Source organism: Prionailurus bengalensis, chromosome A1 (genome assembly GCF_016509475.1).
Source record: "Prionailurus bengalensis isolate Pbe53 chromosome A1, Fcat_Pben_1.1_paternal_pri, whole genome shotgun sequence".
Classification (NCBI taxonomy): domain Eukaryota; kingdom Metazoa; phylum Chordata; class Mammalia; order Carnivora; family Felidae; genus Prionailurus; species Prionailurus bengalensis.
In genome coordinates this window covers 188,569,203-188,591,776 of record NC_057343.1, presented here as the reverse complement: position 1 = coordinate 188,591,776, position 22,574 = coordinate 188,569,203, and the positions used below count along the sequence as shown (strand labels likewise).

General features: G+C 40.8%; 2 protein-coding genes across 2 annotated transcripts in view; both read right to left on the bottom strand.

The window, feature by feature from the left end:
- The window catches only part of ATP10B (ATPase phospholipid transporting 10B (putative)), a 256,201-nt gene that overhangs the window by 82,201 nt on the left and 151,426 nt on the right, over positions 1 to 22,574 (bottom strand). The window contains exon 5 of the mRNA XM_043596691.1: positions 5,450 to 5,654. Coding sequence (XP_043452626.1) covers positions 5,450 to 5,654 — 205 coding nt within the window. The remainder of the gene's footprint in view (positions 1 to 5,449; positions 5,655 to 22,574) is intronic.
- Positions 21,524 to 22,024, bottom strand: LOC122492904 (phospholipid-transporting ATPase VA-like). The gene has a single exon (XM_043596705.1). The coding sequence runs from the start codon at positions 22,022 to 22,024 to the stop codon at positions 21,635 to 21,637; it is 390 nt and encodes a 129-aa protein (XP_043452640.1). The 3' UTR covers positions 21,524 to 21,634.

The following is a 22,574-nucleotide window of genomic DNA, read 5'->3' as shown; positions in this document are numbered from 1 at the left end:
GTAGATTTTATATTAAAGGGATACTAGAAAATTTGATCTCTGCTCAACATTTAAGCAGTGGATAATAGGTAGAAGGGCTATCGTTCTTTTTTTTTTTTTAACTAATTTATTTATTTTGAGAGAGAGAGTGTGTGTGAGTGGAGGAGGGCCAGAGAGAGAGAGAGAGAGAGAGAATCCCAAGCGGGCTTCGTGCTGTCAGCAGTGTGGAGCCCCAATGTGGGTCTTGAAATCATGAATCACAAGATCATGACCTGAGCTGAAATCAAGAGTTGGACGTGTAACCAACTGAGGCACCCAGGGGCCCTGAAAGACCCCTTAGGGTCTTTCTTAAGGAAACTTGGAACAGCCTGTCAGGGGCAGGTTCCATTACAAAATCCACCAGGAAAGAGACTTTTTCTCTGGTTGTCAGGGCAGGCAGAGTTGAGAGAACATCTACGTTTTGCTTCATTCCAGGTGCATCATCAGTGAACCACGAGGGTGATAAATAAATAACTCATTTACCCTATCTCAATCTTTTGGCAAAGTGCTCTGCTGCCTAAGTATGTTAAAGTCAGTGTACACATTCACTGCAGAGGATCCAAGCTACAATGGTTCTTCATAATTGAGAAAATACTTGTTTAGTACTGGGAAATGATCTGACACATGTTTTAGTAGGACTTAGGATTCAGTGACTTGGATAAGATATACCCAGAACTATGTTGATCTGAAATACTAACTGGAAGAATTCATTTCTGACTCTTTGGCTTTGGTAATTTACATCTACCAAAATAAATGTCACATACTCCTTTTCAGGCATTAAATTCCCAGTACTCATCTAGGAAATCCTTTTAAAGAAGAGATTTCAGGTATCAGAATGTCACCAAAGAGAAAGTGGTACAATTTAATTCTCTAATAAAGTCCTCTGACCTGCTCAGCAGACCTTAGCATAAGACTAATTTTGGATCCCTTCCCTTTCCTCAGCAATGGGATGTGGGAATAAATACTGCAAGAATAGGTCAATAATTTTGTGAATTCCAAGATCACCCAGCATGATAAAAGTCTGAATTGAAAAAACAATTGGCCTCGTCCAAATTGAATTCTGAGAAAAAGAATTTGAAAGCAACTCTTTGGGGGGGCGCCTGGGTGGCTCAGTCGGTTGAACGGCTGGCTTCAGCTTGGGTCATGATCTTACGGTTTGTGAGTTCGAGCCCCGCGTCGGGCTCTGTGCTGACAGCTTGGAGCCTGTTTCGGATTCTGTGTCTCCCTCTCTCTCTGCTCCTCCTCCACTCATTCTCTGTCTCTCTCTCTCTCAAAAATAAATAAACATTAAAAAATATTATAAAAAAAAGAAGGCAACTCTTTGGAAACCTTGAGAATGATGTCTCATGTCACAGGAGGAAATTACTTTTGAGAAGCTCTTTTATGTTTATAATTTCATTGGAACCTGTTTGGGTAAGTGGAGAATGAATTGCCTAAGTCATGAAGATTGTTAACTTCTCTGTTACTGCTCACCTGCTTTGATCATGTGTGCTTCACAATCCAGGTTAATTTTCCCCCCAAATTTTCATGGGAATGCTAGAATTATTGTCTTGAAGAACAGTTCTGAAAACTCAGGGTTAAAGTTTAAAAGATCTGTTGCCTGCAGATCTTCTCAGAGACCTTACTATGTTGATGTATGTTGGACCCTCTAAGAGAGGTCGACAGGACACAGATTTTTCCATCCAGATTTGACCATGAACCTTGTTTTTCAACAACTCTCTCTTGAGATAAGCATTTGGCAGACTTCACTTTGAGAATGCTGATATAGGGGAGCTGGGACAAAGTTTGTCTTAGTGATTTTGAATTAACAGAATATACTAATCTCTCATCATCCACAAGATGTAAAAATGAGTGTGGGTGTACGAATGGGGTGGAAAATTTCTAGAAATCTGTTAGTAAAAACCCTTTTGGCAAGGTAAAAATATTAACCCCTAGGGATTTAGAAGGAAAACAAACAAAAGCCATTGATACTTATTACTTAAGATATAAAATTTCCATACAAACCATATCTGTAGATACTCAAAACCTTCTCTGAGACAATGGTAAGATATGCTATTTCTATTCCTCAGAGTTTCATCTGTAAAGGAGGATAGATATATCCATCTCGCAGGGTGGTTGCAAGGACTAACAGGGACAATGCATGCAAAGAAACTAGCACATGTAAGAAGCACGGAGATGGTAGTTTTGTTTTTATTATTAAAAGTGTTTTTTGTAGGTGCCCAAGGTGACACCTGTTGTACAGGTTTTCAAGAAGGTAGTAGGTTCATGTTGAGATCATATGGGGGAACATTTAAAACATATGCATGCTTGACCCCTACTCAGTCCTGGTGAGCCATAACTTAGTGATAATGTGGAAGGATGCATGTATATTTTTAAAAGATTCTCTCTGTGGTAATTATGGTACATCTTGAACACCTCTAATGTATTTGGGACAAATCCCTAAACTGTGATCCCACATCTCCTATAGTAGTCCTGGAATGTGTTCCTTGGAATAAAAGGTTTCTGTGGTTAAGTGTTTAGAAATGGTACATACTCATACCTGTCCCCTCTCCTCCTTGGGCTTACCAAAGTACCTGAGAAGTCTGGCAGAAATATTTGAAAATTTGTAACCTAATGTCTTCTGTCTTTTTGATTTTGCAAAATGTATTTTTCTTGCAACTGTCATCAATGTCTGCCCAACACATTTGAGAAATGCTATAGTATAGAGTTAGAAGAGAATTCTACCTATATTCAGAAATCTTTTTGCACTGATGACATAAGGGAGAAGCAAGATAGCAAAGAACAGCCCAGATTCCTTTTTCAGGGACCTGGATAAGCCTACTTTTATTCTTCCTACCATGTACTACTTATATGTGAAAAGAATATTAAAAATGATAAATGTGTGCTTTCAAGTAAACATCTCTGGGTAAACTCTGGGTAATAGTCAATAGGCCAGGGAGATGAGCTGCTACAAACCTTAAGAGTTGAGACTTTGGATAAACTTGGTTTTGGATCTTGTTTCAAGCACTTCCTGGCTCAGTGACCTTGGACAAGTAACTTAACCTTCCTATGCTTCATTTTCCTCAGGTGTATAGTGGGGACAATAATAGCCCTCTCTCAGTGGGAATTTGTGAGGATAAAGGAGATAATCATGCAAAGGCTCAGTAAGGACTTAATAAAAGTACGTCATCATTATAACTATTATTACAGAAATGGAAAAACACACTTAAGCAAAGTGAGGGGGAGAATGAAGGAACAGATAGAGAACGCTAAAAACCTTCAAGCTCAAATAAATCTTCTTCCCTTCACAAATGAATTTAACTTTTTTTTTTTTTTTTTTTTGTAAATCATTATGCCAACTACCCTGTGAGAATTCAGGGTTAGAGTTTGAGAGATGTTATTAAATTGGATGGTCTATGGCACTGGAGTGTGAATGACCCTTTTATCTGGCTCTTCATTCCAGTCAAATCCCAAACTATCTGACTAATTAAAATACAAGAAACAGCTTGGGAGCTGCTGCCAGAGACAAAAAGAGAAGCTACTGGTTGAAACTCAACAACGCTGAAAACCTGCTGCCTGAGAGAGAATAAAGAGGACTCAGAACAGAGATGAGGAGATTGGGAAGGGGCGGCAGAGGGGTAGGTTTGTAAGCAAACACAAGTTTCACTGCTCCCAGAGCTTTGTAAAATAACGAAATAGAATAGAAAGTCTCAGAGTGCTTTGCATGTAGTATCAGGTGGCAATTTTACATCTCACATACACACATCCACCTGTGTGTGTTGCACATGCATAATATGTATTTCTTACTGTGAATTATGTTTAAAGAAGCTTAAAAGTCTCTGATCTAGAGGGCAGGCCACAGGGCCCTGAGCCAGGAAATAGATTGCTGTGTATCTAGAATGGCTTTGTGAACTTTCCTCAGATCCTGCCCTTGTAAACTCTAGGGTGATTTGGTGAATGTGGTGGGGACAAGCAAAGGAGAGAAAACTTAGACACCCAGCACCAGTGCAGTGACTGACTTGGGTGGGGCCTGGAGACCAATGGAAAACTGAACGTGAGAAATGACAAGAAAAGCAGATGGCAGCCATGTGGTCATGGTGGTTTCCATGCCCAGGGCAGTAAGTGCAGTTGAGGTATCAGCAACAGACCATTTACTGTGGGCCTACTATGCACCAAGCCCTATATTTCATTCGCTCCTTCCTTTATCTCATGTGAATCTCATAACAGAACTAGGGGAGAAACACGCAGAGGCGAGAGAAGAGACTCCTGAGGAATCCATCGTACCAAAGAGATTTTGTGAGAACTTCTCATCCGGTGCTTTGGGAGGGGCAAAATGAGGTAAGTGGAGTTGTCTTCTCTCAAGAAGTTTCAATCTAGATAACCTAACTCTAGCTTATGATAATCTCTGAGGAATGAAGCACTTGCCTTCTCACACGTAAATCCCCTGACTCATCCAATTTCTCTCCTGCCGAAGACTGGCAGAATGAAGAAAGTGATAGAATTTTATTCTTTTCCATGTGCAGAGAAAGGTTCCAGATTGAAAGTCAACCCTTTCAAGGGGATTTTTAATTAAAAATTGGAATATCAATCACACCCAGTTTCAATTACTCAACACATTGCCTATGAACACTGTTGATATTTACTGCAGACTATTTACTGGTCTCTTACTATATGTCTACCCTCATACTAAGTAATTACTATACATATTGTTCAGTCTTAAGAATCACTCTAATGGAGAAGGTACTATTTTTATACCCATTTTCCAGATGAGGGAATAAAGAAGTGAGAGAGGAGTAACTTTCCTGAGGTGACGATGCTAATAAATGGTAGTGTAGCTCTGTCAACCTCCAGAGCCTGGGCTCTTAAACCTCCAGACAATAATGACTTCCCCATGATGTTCAAGGTACCATATGTGTAAGTGTGGGGGTTAAATAAAGATGTTGACAATTGTTCTCTGTTTGTCTAGGAGGGAAGGTAAGATGTACACAAGTGAAAAAATAGTTAACAATACCTTCCTATAAGCTTATGCTGGGGTCAAAGTAGTACTAGAGAAGATTCAGGGAGGGAGAGGTTGAGGGAGCAGAGCTGGGCAGGATGGGCAGGGCTGCATAAACATGGAAAGCAGGTTGGTCCCTAGGGTAACCAAATAGATATTAGACTCCTTGGTTTAGAACAGAGACCACAGTTTCCTTAAACATAGTGGGGCCCCATTTAGGAATTCTGAGACTTTTAGCAAGTTATTTACCTTTCTTAAGCCTCAGTTTCCCTATCAGTGGTATAGGGATAATACCCATTAAGAGGCTTGCTGGGAAGATTAAGTGTACCTAAGTGCTTGGGAAAAGGAGGCATCTCCTACTTTCCCTCTGGCACCAGATTGAGTTCAGTTTTCCAGTGAAGTTGGCTTGCTTCTTCCCTTTGACCTCACCTTTGGAAATCTTAGAAAGATCCTTACCTGCTGTGAGAAGCCCTTCACAACACGCCTTTGTTTGAGGTTTGTCTCTCCATCCAGGTTGGCAGTTTCCAGGTGGCAGATCCCATTCAGGTCTGAAGAGAAGAGCAGGAGTATGTCTGCTGGGATGATCTCATTGCATTGCATTTGGATGAAGTCGCCCACACGCACATCCTTCCAGCACTTCTTCACGTAGCTCCGCTGTTTTCTTGGGTGGGAGAACAACAGGGGTCAGAGTGAGTTTTAAGGTTCTCTAGAAAATTAAATGAGTGAACAGAAGAAGGTCCCACATGTGCCTAAATGTCCCCCAGGAAGCCTGTCGCAAGACTGTTTAGTATTTTACCTCCAAATGACCACCATCATAATCTCTCTAGAAAAGCTAAGCATGACCTATAGAATACCACTAGTAGAAGATCTGTTCTCACGATCATTTAGAGTTTTGATTGACTGCTGGCTGTTGACTGTGCTTAGCCTTGCTTCTTAGCCGAAGAAGGAAGAGGGAGAAGGTGACTACATAGTCATATTATTATATTATTATTATAGTACTCTTAATATACATAATTTTCCAGAATAGCTAGCTAACCTGTAGAAAGCAGGTTGCAAGGAAAGATTATTTCTAATTATGAGAGGGAAGTGGCAGTAGGAAAGTGAGGATATAGACCATTGTGGAGGAAGATCTGGGGCTGTGCTGAAACAGAAAACTCTGGGCAGTCAGGGAATTAGGAAGACAGCAACAGTAAGGTTGACAAGATGGGACCCATGGTGATCATAGAATCAGAGGGCTAAAGAAATCTGAGGAAATTATGAACTGTTTCTATTCAATTTATCAAGCTCAGATATAACAGTGGCAGCAATAATCACAAATGTAGGATTTCTACTGTGCCAAGCATTAATGTTTGTTAATACTTTATTTACTTGCATAATAACCCACTAGAATAGATATTGTTAGACCCAGTTCACAAATGAGGAAATTGAGGGTCCAAGAAAAGTTTCCAAGGTCTTACAAAAATAGAGCTGAAACCTGAGACCAGGTCCAGCTTGACACACATCCCTACAGTTTTCAATGCTTGGAGATCCTACTGCCTCAAAAGTATCCCTCTCCCTCCTTGGGTCTCAGGTGGTTGTGCAGCCTCAGCTTTTGCACCAACAGCAAAAGGACTCCCTACTACCCAAGGCAAGACGTTCTATTTCAAGGAGCTCTCATCTTAGAAAGTCCTCCATCTTCTACATAGCCAAATATTGAGCTAGATCTGCTCTCCTGGAGAGCCTGATATATTCCATCTTCTACCATTTTGTAAATATTTTAAGGCATTCATCAGGTGGCCCCTGAAATCTTTTGGGCTTCCCAAGTCAAATTTAACTTTCCAAGTGTCCTCTGTTATTCTTGTATGAATGATAGTTTCAAGAGCTGTCGAGGTGTGAGCTGTTTCGTCTAAGGCTGCATTTGGAAATGTTTCTCTTTAAATATGGGATGTGGAACCAAACCAATATTCTACATGTGGTCTTTTCAACGGAGCCCAGCTGACTTGCAGCTGGATGCTTCTCAGACCACCCAGGCCTAAGGAGGTAAGCTCTCCTTTGCTGGTTTTCTTTACGGATGCTGAACCCCTCTGGGCATGTTATTGCTTCAGTTTCTGTTAGAATCTGGGTGCCCAGGCATGACAAGACTACTCTTCCACAGAGAAAGAGATGTGACTGGAATTTCACTTTTCTCTTTTGACTTCATAAAAGTCCCTAAGAAGGATAAGGGCTTGAGGTCTTGCTTCCTCTTTGGTGCCCCCTGAACAAGCCCTCTGAAGACCCCATTGTCCTTGTCATAAAAGATCTATGAAGATGACTCCCCTAGTCCCCTGAAATGAGTGTGCTTCTATCTGGAAGGCCAACCAAGGGAAGATCTGATCAGAGTCTACAAAATAATCAGGGACATTAGTATTGGGGAACATCCTGCCATGCTAAAGACCCATAGAATTCTTTGGAAGTTCCCGTGGCTCCAGAAAGCACAGCACGGCAGCTACTGGCAAAATCAGTCGATGGGCAATATCACCCAAATGTCTATTGAAATCACCTCTAAGGATTTGGGAGGCAATGCATCTAGAGCATCTTAGTAATATTTCTTCTTTCCATGGAAAGACATTTAACAGGTTTTTAAACACTTTTTGATTCCATCAGCTTATTTTATCACCTTTTTTTCCCCCGTGAAGAACAAGGTCAGTCCCCACTCCCCATATTTATTTCTCAGTGGCACTTCAGAAATATATTTATCTGTTTATGGATATATTTAGGGTGGATACCCCTCCATCAGAAAGGTGAACATTACTGTAAAATAATTCATGGTTTCTCTGCTGATTCAGGGAAAGATTTTTTTCTTCAGAGTAGCCCTGAGAACACCTGTTAAATGTTCAATTATAAGACTACTTAAAGAAACTGGAATGGCCTGTACTCTCCATGGGAAAAGGAATCTCACAGGGCCAAAGAAAGATTGGATTTCTCTCTTGCTTTTTTGTTGTTATTGTTCTTTTTGAGGGGGTGCTTAAAACAAAACAAAAAAATTCCTAAATATTGTAGCAATATTGTTCCAAGTGATAAAGGATTATCACTGAACTTGTCCACATTCTTCCCCACCTCCCCTCTTTGAGTTCTGTGTCCTATCAGATAATGCCTTTGGGGATGGTGGGTATCACCTGATTGCTATAATCTCAGCATTCTGACAGGTATTTGAGATTGGGTTTAGTGAGAATGGCTTTGACTCTGAGGAATATCCTGATTGCCAACTATTCCAGAGCGCACTGGTTCAGAAGATTGTCAAATGCTAGTTGGGATTGGTGTATATATAGACATATTGGAGGCAAGGCCAACATACCTCCATCCATGAATAGTGAATTTTATTCTTCCCCCTTCTAATAAAGGACACCACTGCTTCTTATGGGATATGGGCTATAAGGGTGATGGAAGATTGAGGGTTATGGAGATGAGCTTATGGTATATACATATTTATAAGTGGTCACTTTTGTGAGCTGGGCTGGCATGTTGTCTTGTCAATTCCCATCATGATGATAGGTGTTATATGGTAAGTGGAACCACCCAAGATGCTGTAAGTCAGACCAGTCTCTGACTTCTATTATTTCTTGGATCTCAGGGAAGTCACTGCCTTACTAGTAATAATCACCTCTGTTTTTCCTTTATATTAATCCTCTTTTCCTTAGGATGATATGTGGTGGTAAAGAAACATTCTTAGTCCCTGTTGTAGGCTTACCATCCCCAAGAAAGAGAATACACATCTCTGTGAATACAACGAGTGCTTCTCAAACAGAGACATGCATGCTTCAGGCACACATCCCATTATGTGTGTCTGGGAATACAGAGGCTCTGAAATCAACATGATTTTGGGATGTTAGTTTTAAAAAAACATGTTTTTTGGGGGGGCTGGGTGAGAGGATACAGTTTAGTATTTAGCTGGTACATAATTTGAAGAATTATGTTTATATTAACCCTAGCATAGTTAGGTTATAAAATCAGAGTCAAATTTTAAAGGAATTTTTTGTGAAACAATGAGACACCAGGGTAAAAAATGAGACCTTCTTTCACTTGGCTACTTTGTGCTAGTCTCTTGGTCCTCTGGGGTCCACTTTGTCTCCCCAATAATCAGGAATATGAGTATGTCTGTGGAAATGGCAAGGATGCACAGCCCAAGGGGTCCAGCCAGAGGAGGTAATGAGTGGCTGAACCCAGCTGATGCGGAAAATCAGCATGTCCCTGCATTGAGTGACATCCAGATGTGGCCAGCAGCTGGCTGGGTGCCACCTGAGGAAGTCATTTGGAACAGCTGCCTCAGGTGGATGTGTCCATACGCTCTTGATCACCTCCATGCTCAGTGAGTCACACCTGGGAACTGATTGCTATTTTAGTTTCATGGGATGTTCACTGCTGTTTAAAAATAAGACAAATCAACATGGCTTGGGATGAAGACTCCATCTGGCAGATTCTGCTTCGAGGAGAAATTAAGTGGTGCCGTGCTAAATGGCTTTCTGAGAGGAGATGGGGCTTATTAAGAGAGAAATAAACAGCAAGAGAGGTTTCTAACCAACTGGAGTCCATGGGGGAGCAGGTGAAAGGAGAGAAATAGGGAAGGAGAGGATGCTTAAGGCTCCATTTCTCAAGTGTGTGGGTTTTATGAAAAGGGCTTGAAGGAACTAGAGTAAAGAGGACTTATCAGGAGGTTTAGGTATCTGTGGGACTTCCTATTCAAAACAGGGTTAGGAACTGACCTCAGCTGCCTTTCTGGAAGCTTGAATGCCAGAGGCAGAACAGTCACCATCACTACCCCATAATGAAAGGGGAATGTCAGGAACAATAAGTGCAGTAGAGGGATAAAGAGTAGATTTGAACTCCAGCTTCACAGCTTATTACTCATGTGATGTTGGGCAAGTTATATAACTTCTAGGAGCCTTTGTTTCTTCAGTTGAAGGTAATATGTGCACTTGCCTCAGAGGGTTGTTGAAAGGATTGGTGACATGACCAATGGATTGGTGACATGACAAGGATTGGTGACTAAGCTAAGGCTTTGCATTTAGTAAGTACTCAATACATACAAGCTTCTTTTATGATGATGATGATGATGATGGCTATGACCACAATGATAATGATGACAATGATTGTTAATATCATGGTGCGTGCTAACCTCCCACTCTGCCAGCCCCAGCACTCTCTCCTTCATGCTATTGGGACACCCATTTTATGCCCATGATTGCATTTTGTGGCTTGGGCCCAGTTATACAACACACAAACACAAGAAACTCTAAAAATTGAATCCTTTCCCTCAAGCTCAGAAAAGAGGGATTCAAATCCAGCCAATTGAAGACTTAGGTATCTGGCTACTGGCACAAACTCCCAGAAAAGTGTATCCTTAAAATCAGTGCTGCCCACCAAGTTAATTTGCAGATGTTGACAACTGGATTCTAAGGTTTATATAAAAGAGGCAAAAGACCCAGAACAGCCGATAAAATATTGAAGGAGAAGAACAAAACTGGAGGACGATTACTACCTCATTTCAAGACTTCAAGCTACAGTAATCAAGACAGTGTGGTAGTGGTGAAAGAACAGATAAACAGATCAATGGCCAAAAGAGAGAACTCAGAAATATATATATGTGTATATATATATGTATGTATATATGTGTATACATATATATACACATACACACACATATATATGTATATATATACACACACATATATATACATACATACACACACATATATACATATGACCCTCAATTTATTCATCTATTTATAACAGAAATTCAACTAATCTCTGACAAAAGACCAAAGGCAATATAGTAAAGATAGTTTTTCAACAAATGGTTCTAGAAGTGGATGTCCACAAAGAAATTTAGACACAGAACTTACACCCATCTTCCAAATTAACTCAAAATGAATCATAGACCTAACTGAAAAATTAAAAACTATAAAAGTTTTAAAAGTTAACAGAGGAGAAAATCCAGATGACCTTGTCTATGGTGATGACTTTTTAGATACAACACCAAAGGTGCTATCCATGACAGAAATAATTGATAGACTGGACTTCATTAAAATTAAAACCTTCTGCTCTGCAAAAGACATGGTAAAAAGAATGAGAACACAACCACAGACTGGGAGAAAATGTGTATTTTACAGAAGACGCATCTGATAAGGGACTGCAATTCAAAATATACAAATAACTTAAAACTCAACAATAACAAACAGCTCAACTGAAAAATGAGAAAAGAGCTGGACAGACACCTAACCAAATATATATATACAGATGGCAAATAAACATGAAAAGATCCATATGCCATCAGAAAAATGCACATTAAAATGAGATATCACCATACTCTTATTAGAACAGCCCAAATCCAGAACACTGACAACATTGAATTCTGGCAAGGATGTGGAGCAAGAAGGACTCTTATTCACTGCTGGTGGGAATGAAAGATGGGATAGCCACTTTGGAAGAAAGTTCAACAGTTTCTTACAAAACTAAATATACTTTGTCCACATGGTCCAGCAATCATGCTCCTTGGTATTTACCCAAAGGAGTTAAAAAACTTATGTCCACACAGAAACCTTCACATGGATATTTATAGCAGCTTTATTCACCATTGCCAAAATTTGGAAGCAAGAAAGATGACCTTCAGTAGGTGAATGGACAAACTGGTATATCCAAACAATGAAATATTAATCAATGCTAAAAAGAAGTGAGATATCAAGCCACAAAAAGACAGGGAGGAAATTTAAATGCATGTTAGTAAGTGAAAGAAGCCAATCATAAAAGGCTACATACTGCTTGATTCCAACTATATGACATTGTGGAAAAGGCAAAACTACGGAGGCATAAAAACATTTGGGGTTGCCAGGGCTTGTGGGGTGAGACAGAGAAGGTGTAAAGGCAGAACACAGAGGATTTTTAAGACATTAAAACTATTCTGTGTGATACTATAATGATGGATACATGTTACTATACATTTTTCCAAATGCACAGAATATATAATACCAAGAGTGAGCCATAAACTATAGATCTTGGGTGATTATGATGTGTTGTGACAAATGTAGCACTCTGGTGGGGGATGTTGATAATGAGGAAGGCTATGTATGAGTGGGGCTAGGGGTAAATGGGAAATCTCTGTACCTTCCCCTAATTTTGCTGTGAACCAACAGTAGACTACTCTAAAAAAATAAAGTCTTAATAAATAAAACAAAACAAATCAGAGCTGAAGGGATTTAATGGATTTCTAATTCTCAGCTGAGGAAATGGAGGCTGAGTGACCTGGTCAACATACACAGTGATGAAACTTGCACTGGAATCCCTACTCTTTCTACAGTGCCAAGAAAGAGAACCAAGGGCCTTGTGGCTGGCTCAGGAATACTTGTACTACCCAATTGTTTTGCCAGTGGTATGTTGAGGTAGAGGCAGTCCCACAGAGTGGTTAAAAACTTTGGAGTCAGTTGAACTTGATTTGAAACCTGGAACTATCTCCTATATGTGGTGATGCCTTGAACCCACTGCTTAACTATCTGACACTCAATTTATTCATCTATCAAATGGGACAACTAAAATATATTCTATAGGTTATAGTGAGAGCTAACTAAAATAATATGTGAGAAGTATCTAATGACCACACAGCAAATGGCCTTTACTGCTGCTATTATTATCATTATAGTTATTATTAGCTTGGAGCAAACAGGGTCACTGCTATGGAGACAGTGTTAATTGTCTATTTTTATGATGTCATATGCATAAGCGGTTTTTTTGCTTGTTTTTTTGTGGATTTTGTTTTTAGTTTTGCTGGAGGAGGAATCTGGCAAGAGGGTGTATAAGACTTGAAAAGGGACAACAAAGGGGTGCCTGGGTGGCTCAGTCAGTTAAGCGTCCGACTTCAGCTCAGGTCATGATCTCATACCTTATGGGTTAAAGCGCCGTATTGGACTCTGTACTGACAGCTCAGAGCCTGATTTTGTGTGTCTCTCTCCTTCTCTCTCCTCTGTCCCTGCCCCACCCCTCAAAAATAAACATTAAAAAAATAAAAAAAAAAAAAAAAGAAAAGAAAAGGGACAACAGGTTGTGTGGCCTTTGTCCTTGACCTGGCCCCAGGAAGTGGAACAGAAGCTAAAGCAGTTATGTTAGAGACAGTCTGAACCTGGGCAGTGAGTGCCCCCTGCCTGGCTATTCCTCGTCCTCTGTATCTAACTGTCAGCTACAGACCACAGTGAGTGGCCTTCAGGCTCACAAGATAGAGGAAAGTACCAGAAGGAGACAATGGAGGCCAGAGGAGTGGTAGGATACCTTGATTTCTGGCTTGGCTGGAAATATTGGTGGACACAGTGACATTTGCCATATGTAAGTTTGCCCAGGCATATCTGGGGATGCTTGAAATTAGGGTGGGAGGACACATCTCAAATCAACAATTTGGGTCTAACTATCACTGGAGTATTTGTATTAATATGACCTCACCTAGAGGCCAATGAGGCCTAACACAACAGGTCACATCTGCTGTTAAAGTCCTTCTTTATACTGAGAGCCCCAGCTTTAAGTTTTTTAAAAATGTTTATTTACTTTTGAGAGACAGAAAGACAGAACATGAGCAGGGGAAGGGTAGAGAGAGAGGGAGACACAGAATCCGAAGTAGGCTCCAGGCTCTGAGCTGTCTGCACAGAGCCCAACGCGGGGCTAGAACTCACCAACTGCAAGATCATGACCTTAGCTAAAGTTGGCCGCTTAACCAGCTGAGTCACCCAGGCACTCCAAGAGCCCCATCTTTATTGAAGCTCCAAGGAGCAGCCTACTCTCTAACCTCTTTGTGCACTTTGTCACATGCAGAAAGCAGAAATGAGCACCGAATGGCACAAACAGTGATGGCCATGGAAACACCCTGCTTAGGGGACAGGAGATTCACAGGTGCACTCCATCAAGATCACATTCACAGATTATGGGGAAACAGCCTGGGGGCATCAAAGGCATGAGATGTTACCCCAAATGTTACCTTGAGCCTCTGCAGATCCAAACACTACCTTTCACTTTCACTTCTGGGCAGTGAGTGTCAATGGTGCACTTTTCTTTGTTCCATTTCCTGACACATTATGGCCCTATTTGCTGTTTCATGTATCTCTTATTTTCAACAATCTAATAAGCTTGTGGAGAGCTAGGATGACCCTGGGCCTTATATTTCTGTTCCTTCATAGGGTCTGGTGGAGTGTCTAGCATATGGGGAAGTGTTCAGTAAATATTCAGTAACTGATTCTGTGTAGATCTGTCTTAAACATGAAGCAGTAGAAGGGAAACTTTTCCTAACCTTTAGCCATTTTAACATCCAATTTGTTTTTGTTATGGACTCAGCAGGGAGACTTCTGATAATATACAATACAATACAATACAATACAATACAATACAATACGCTTATCTGTCTTGGGCCCAGCACTTAACCTACATTACTTATTTAGCTGCCTAATAATGAGACAACTTTTGTTATCATTATCTCCATTTCATAGATGAGAAAGCAGGCCCAGAAAGGTTACCTAACTTGGGTGAGGTCACATAGGTATGTCTACAAGGACATACAAGTGACAGCCATAGGAGCTTCATGGCTTACTGTGGACCCTTGGTTTTGTATGGGAGTGAGGTACAAGGCAGATGAAGCCTCAGAAGCTAGTGACAAAAACAAGTGAAGATGGGTTGAAAATTGGAGCCTTACCTTTTGGAATTGTGAGCTCCTTAACAGAAGCTTTAAATCCTCACCTGCCAAAATATAAACATAAATCATACCTGTTGACATGAGGGCAGAGCTTCAGGGACACCTGAATTCTTGTTTTATGACTTTGCCATCCATTGAGTTTTGGAGAAGACCTAATGCATTCTATACTGAAATGACAAATGAATTGGCCCAAATAGTTTATGGCCTTCTGTGAGCACAGGACAGGCAGTGGGGATAGGATGGGCGCTTGTAAAATTGATGCTTCAGAGCAGAGCCTCATTTGCTGATGCCACATGTGAAGCAAAGATGTGTGCAATGAAAGAAATGGTCTGCTGGTCTGTAAACTCCAGCCAGTGGTGCTTTTCATGGTCATGCTTCATATGACACTAGATGTTTCTCTGTTGTCTGCGTTTTTCAGATTCTTCCCTCAGGCCCATTTTGCTATGTTATTAAGAGCCTGGAATTCAAGTTCTTTAGCTAAAGAGTTTGTCTTCTCTCATGTAGTTTCAAATGCTAGGCAATGGCATTTCTTCCTTAATCCTCTTGGGTCCAGTTCATGACAACTCCTGGGTAGCAAGGTTATAGAACTCTCTTTAGCAATATTTTAGCTAACATTTTCTGAATGCCAGGCACTATGCTAAGCATTTTACATGCATTCTCTCATTTAGTACCCACAACAACCCCGGGAGGTAGTTTTAGGATGAAAGTGTGTTTATATGTCTTGATGTTAGAATAACCCTGGCAAAGCCTGAATTCTGTCTTATCAATCATCTCATCTCCTTTGGGTTTCTCAAAGAGCTGTTACCCAGAGGAAATAATAGTGAAATTGGGCCCAAATACCTGCTTTATTAATATCCACACAAGTGTGATATTCTCAAGCACACTCTGTGTTAGAAGTTGCATTGGCCAAAGTGCCCTAGGCTCTGGGCTGGTTGGGGCCATCTATATCCCTTGCCTGAGTGTAAATGTTGGTATAGGTGTGCTCAGGTGTGCTGTAGAACAGGAGGAGGGGGAAAGATGGCCAGGCTCCAGAGGGGTTTCTTGATTTCAGGTTTAAAATTCTGCCACACAGAATTTTATGAGGGAGTACAGCATAGGTTTTTGCTCTGAAAACATTGTAACTCTGCCCACTGATAAATGCAGCTCAAAGAATCCTTGATTTTTACTAATAATATGAGTGATTCCTCCCTTGTATGTGTGGGGAGTATGGTATGAAAGTTCAAAACTGAGGCTGGGCCTGGCACTGAAAAAATTAGAGTTGGAGTCATTGGAAATTAGAAAAAGATTGCTTAGTGCTACTTATGGTACAGAGGCAGACTTAAACGGGTTTATAAAGATGATCTCATTCAATCCCCAGGACTCCAGAGAATAGGTGCTAGTATTGTTCCCACTTTAGAGATGTTGAAATGAAGTCTCAAGTGATCCACTGACTACATATATTCACAGCTTTAGTAAGTGGCAGTTCTGGGACAATCCTAAGTCTGATGCCAAAGTCCTTGAAGCTAAGCACCTAGTAAGATGTCACATTTTAAACACCATTGTTCAGACTCATTTTTCACCCTCCTTTGGTACTGCATTGTATAGTTTATTTCTATAGCTCTGTTATTTTCAAGCACTCTTGCTCATCAACTGCACGTCTTTTTGCAAAATATACCATAGAGATTATGATCACTAAAGATGAGACAAATGGGGCCCCAACCACTTAAGTGTCTTCACTGACATCATACAGTTAATTGTGGCAGACCCAGGACCAAGACTTCTGGTTTCCTCGTTCTCAGCTTTCCAATAATGTGGGCTCTGTCATGAAAGGCAACTGACATACAAATAAAAACAGGCTACAGGCCAGGCTTCTTTCTTCCCATCAGCGCTGGCTACTACTGGGAAATCAGACCCTCAGTGCTAGGCTGTCTGAAGACTGGCCACTCTTCCGTATCATCTGGAATTATTTTTCTGTTATAGAAGCCACCTGGCTTCCAGAAAAGAGAATCTCCAAGTATTAATCAAAGAGCCAGAATTTTAAACTTTCTAATCGGAGTCATTCTTCTAAGTTTCTGACATTTCTTGATTCTAGTCTTTTTGATACCAGCATAAGCCACACATACAACCTTTAGCTGACACATGAAGAGGCTGTGAGCTAAAATTGTGTTTCCTCTGCCTGTTTAATGCTACTCATCTTTTGATGCCTCTGGAAATGTCACCTCTTTGGGGAAGGTTTCCCTTGGCCTTGATATTTTCTGCAGGTAGATGAGTCACCTCATCCCCTTAATGACTATAGCCCTTTGTACAGAGGCATGGGACACCGTGGCTGTTTACAAGTTCCTTGTGATCACTGGACTGAGAGCCCCTGGAGGGCAGTCAGGGCCTACCATGTGGTGCACACACACCAGATCCGGGTGAATATTTGGGACCAAATGACTGCTCAGCTGCTGAGACACTGGAGGGCTTTTGTTTCATTGCAGTATGGAGACAAAGCCCATCATGGATCTCCTCTGTTCACACCCCTGCTTCCTTACCACATGTTTTCTGAATACAAATAAAAATTTACTAAGCTGAATGGAAGGATAGAAATCTCTTGCTGGGTATGGTTCCCAGATTTATTAAACTGAGCCCTGGGAGAAACTAAGCTAATACAATTCTGAAGCTAATCTCTTCTTAAAGTCATTCCATAAATCTGATTAATGGGTCACCTTTAGACCACAAGCACAGTTGCTATATTAAAAGAAAATGCTCTAAAAGGATTGTAATTCTGTTAGCAAGGCTTCTGCTGTTTGCAAAAGGACTCTTTCACAGTATAAAAAAGTCTGGACCGTATGATGCATGGGACTGGGTTAAGCAACATTCTAAGGGCCCTAGTATTCAATTACATACAAGCGTATGCAAATCCTCCCCCCTACCTCCCCCCTTCCCCCCACCCCCATCCCCTACAAAGATATCATTTCTCAAATGTATGATTCTGAGACAAAATGGATACAGCTAGTGCTTGAGGGAGAAGCTTTTATTTTGTCCTGAACAAACGAATTGTCCTTTCGGATCTTGTATCCTTTGCCTAACATCCTATCATGTGTCATTGATATTTGGCAAAAGAAAATGTCCTTCAGCATCCATCAGTTAAGATAATAACTAACACTTATCTAGCATTTCCTGGCTTCCTATTCTGGAATATTTTATAGAATCAATCCACTTCAGAGTTGGAAGAGCTTCACTGATCTATAGTACAGAATGATGCCAAGTGTGTATGTTCCTAATATGTGGAAAGCAATTTACAAAGAGTCTAGGCTCAAAAATATTTTAAGATGAGTACATAAAGGTAGCATCTCCAATATCTATTCCCCTTTCACTTAGAAACTATCTTATTTTTTTCCATTTGGGTTTTACATCTTCTCTGGGTGGCATATATGCTTTCAGGAAAGCTGACTTTGTGATGAACTCTGTGGTTCAGGTAAAATTCAATAAGCATAATCCCTACTCACAGGAGTGGTTCAAGGATGGACATGTGAGTCACTGGGGTCACTGAGGTGTGAGGAGGATCTGGAAAGTAAGCTTCCTTGACCTTCTAAGAATGATCCCACAAGTGCCTTTCTTTCTCCCTTTGTGAGTTACCACATATAGATGTGAAGGCTGTTGCAGCCATCTCACTGCCATGAGGAAAGTATGCCTGAGGGTAAAAATGATGCAGAGAGGACTGAATGAAATGGACAGCCGAGTGCGAGATCTAGAATGCAGATTCATGCCTGATCACTTGCCCATCTCAGAATATTTGTAGTGACTTAAAAACCAACAAGTCCCTTTGTTGTTTAAATTTGAGTTGAGGTTTCTGCTGCTTACAACAGAGAGTATTTCAGAGGACACAACTGAGTTACACAAAATTGGATAGGCTACTTACTGAGGGTCCTGGTAGGATCAAGTATGTCCTATTTCCCAAATTTATTTGGTTGTGGATTCTGTTCTTTCTAGCATATTTCACAGGACAAGATCTAATCTGACTCCCAGGTTTTACAAAGTGGAAACTGAGAGGGGCAACTGGGTGGCTCACTTGGTTAAGTGCCTGACTTTGACTCAGGTCATGATCTTGCAGTCCATGAGTTTGAGCCCCACGTCGGGCTCTGTGCTGACAGCTCAGAGCCTGGAGTCTGCTTTGGATTCTGTGTGTCTCTCTTTGCCTCTCCCCTGTTTGCACTCTTTCTCAAAAATAAATAAACATTAAACAAATTTTTTTAGGAAGTGGAAACTGAGATCCAGGATTTAAATGACTTTCTAAGCTGTTGTTAGTAGTCAGTCACAGGTCTGGGCTTAAAGTTTAGGCCTCCTGAGTATGAGGTCTGCATTCTTACTTCAAAGTCATACCCCATCTCTGCCCTAAGAGGTTAAGTGGTTCCCTCACTGAAGATGAATCTCAAAAGAAGAATCTAATCATTCTTTTGCAGAGATCCAGATTCCTAGGACTCGATTATAAAGCAAAGTCTGCAAATTTGGGGCTCACAGGCAAAATAAGAACTTTAGGTCAAACAAAATAGGTGTGAAATAATTGAAAAAATTATATTAGGTTATTTCACTTAAATGCCAGGTTATTTCAAATAAAAACATGAACTTCTAGCTCCTTTAACAAAATTCAGACAATGTGGCAACACTAGGTCTATATTTGCACATGGTGGCTAGCTCTGCCTTCTGATGTTAGGGCCTGGGTCCCCTTATTTGCTACAATGCCTACCGTTCCCTGTCTTAATCTAACACTGATGCTGAGTATCAGTCCCCATTTATCAGCACACAGACAACATTGCTCCCCTCATTGTATTTAGTTTATTTCATTCAATTACCTGCCTGACCCTCTAGTCAATTATTTTGCTATACTGAAGAAAGTAAAATTCCCCAAATTTCCAAGGTTTAGTAAGTTTGGAACAACACTGAGTTAAGGATGGACAGATATCTTTACTGCGTATCTTAGTTCCCTCATGGAACATGGGTTAGGAGGGCTAATGTATAATTTTTTGATCATGAGTGTCTTTTTTATCGGAGACCACCTCTTAGTCATTATTATTCCACTGAATACACTTCAGGAAATATTGCTATTATAAAACCTCTTATGTCCCTCCCTGCCAGTGAACCTATGAACTAAGGCTTCTTTTTGCTAGGATTGCTGCCACCTTGGTTTTTCACTGTTTCCTGGAAGCTATTTTGAGAACAGAACAACAGCCTGGCATACATCAAACCAGTTCTCAGCACAGGTCAGTCTAAGGTCTGATAAACACTGAGATTATCCCCAAGAACAGGCCTGTGATTCTAGGAGGCTTAGGGCAGAGGATTTCTGGCAGAGCAGGGAGAATAGGATCAGGCTAATTGAGGTCCACACTCATTCTTCCCTAAGGAATCAGCTTCCTGGCTCACCACTGTGTATCTTCTCTGAGAAAAAAAACAAAAACAAAAAAAAAAAAACAAAAAAAAAAAACTAAGGAAAAAGAAAGGTAGCAAACAAAAAGTGAAGGTGTGGGTTGGTGACAGTCTCTTTGAAAAAAGGCAGCCTGCCAATTATTTTCCTTCTCTAGATGTTCAGTGTACTAACAACATTCAAGACAATTAGAAAACACACCCCCCCTTCAGATTAACTTTTTTAGACGTGCAGTTGTGGCCCTGCCAGCAAAGAGGCCAGAAGCGCATCTGATGCTGAGGGGAGACATGAAGATTTTCGTAGAGGTGCCTGAAGACAAATGAGTCCCTTGCATTCGATAGTCTCCCATTAAATCCTCTCATCAGCCAGCTACAAGTCGGTTACCTGCCATTCCCCTGGGGAAGAGAACCCCTCTTTAGAAAGAAGCCCCTAAATGGCTACAGTGCACACCCTGAAGCCAGCCCCTTTCATCTTAAGAGGGACCAGAGCAACTGGAGAATTTCTGCCAATTAGGGCTGATTGGAAAGTCAGAGGGAAAAAGTCAGACAGGAATGGTGCTCGTCGAGAGAGAGATGGACATTTTCCTTATCTGCCAAGAAGTCAAGCCCTCACCTGCTAGTGACTCAATCATCAAAGGCTAGCCCAGAAAGCACTCAGTCATGGAAGTCTCTCTCTTAGCCCAGACTTGACTCTCTTGCTTCTATCTTGGCTATATGTGCAGTCATAAAATTGAGACCTATAATAACTCTTATCTTCCTCTCTTTCACTGGAGAAGAATATAGATATGACTGACCAAGATCATATCCTTTCCCTAACAACCCTGTTTTGCCAAATGCTCAATGGAACCTTTGTAAAGTGACAGCATGTATAAAATAATTTTAAATAATGTGGCAAGATGGGTGGTGTGCAGTTTTTGCTTTTGTTGGGACGTCAGAGAGGAATTATAAAGAAAACTTTGATGATGGTGCTACTGTGAGTTTTACATTATAAAAATGGAGCAATTGTAGCTTGCACATTGAGCATTTACTATATATCAGGCACAGTGCTAAGCACCTTCCAAGGATGCAATTCTCACGAGCACCCCAGGAGAGGTTTCAATTTTACAGATGACAAAACCAGGCTCAGAGAGGTTGGGTAACCTGCCTAAAGTCATGTAGTTAATGAATGATTCGACCCAGGCAGTGTGTCTCCAGTTCATCTAATATAATGCTCTACTGCTCCCCTGAAAAACAGTGATGTCTCTTCCCACCAATGGTCTCTAAATATGCTCCAGTGTGCTCATACACTGGACTAGGAATGGAGGAGAATTTATGCAAAATTCTTAAATGCTAAACACATTTGAAATAGCAAAGAAAACACCAAATAATAAAGACCTCCTAATTTTAATAAACATGGGCTCAACCTTTTTTTCTATGTGGTTTTTGGTTTTAGGTAATAATTCTGACATTGGAGAATTAAACAGCTTCACTGAGATAAAATGATGCTATCTCCCTACAGTATCCCCTCTATAAAAAGTAGCAGCAGTGGCAGCAGGCACAGAAAGATCTTCTGGACCCACCAGACTTCCCCAATGAGTTTTGCTTTACCTGCTATAGATGAGACATTCTTGGTTATTGATCACTTTATCAGATTTGCATCTTCGGAGGTCTTCCCAAGCATCCTTTATAGCAGTGACCGCCAGGATGATACAGATTGGTATCACACCTACCTCAGGCTGGAAAGCATTGGCCACGGGAACAAAATTCAGACCCACAATGCCCAGAAAATAGAGATTGGCAAACCGGTGTAGCTGTTCAAAGATGTTCTTGGGTATGAAGGACAACACGGTGTACTTGCTGGTCTTAATTTGATTCCCACAATAATGCCTGTTGGGATTCTCTTTGTAGGACCATACTTCAAAGGGCAGATTGGAGATTACTATGCGTTTCTTGTCTTCTTTCCTTTTCTGCCTTCTTTTGACTTCCTTTCCCATCTCTGCTCAATCCCGTTTCTTGAATTCTCATAGGATGGCATGTGAGTTCTCCGTAAAAGAGTTTTTTCCCCTAATCAGTTCCATTGTTCAGCTGCCAGTGAGTCACGTCCCTGATATCTTTTATTTGCGTTCTTTGCTGGAAATTTCTCTCTCTTCTTTCAAAAGGAAAATTAAAAACAAAAGGCTGGTTTACAAATGCTGGGGGAGAAATGACAAGGAAAAAGCTGGCAGAGAACAGGTGTGCACTTGTCAGGTCACTTCCTTCTACTTGTTGGGACTCCACCTATTGGAATGTAGACGTCACCCACAGGGATCTTCCTTTTCCACCCAGGCAGCTGAGAACAAGTGTGCCAACTCTGGTCATAAAACCTACCTGGTTAAGTTTTAAAAACAATAATTTTTAGCCAAGAGCCTCAGATGCTTTAAAAATGGTATATGTTTTCTTGTTTGAGAGATGTTGCCTGTCACTCTCCAAAGAGCTGCTCTTAAATTTGGTCTCTTGAGATGATCCAGTAAATTCTAGAGACCAATTCTTGAGATTTCAACCTTA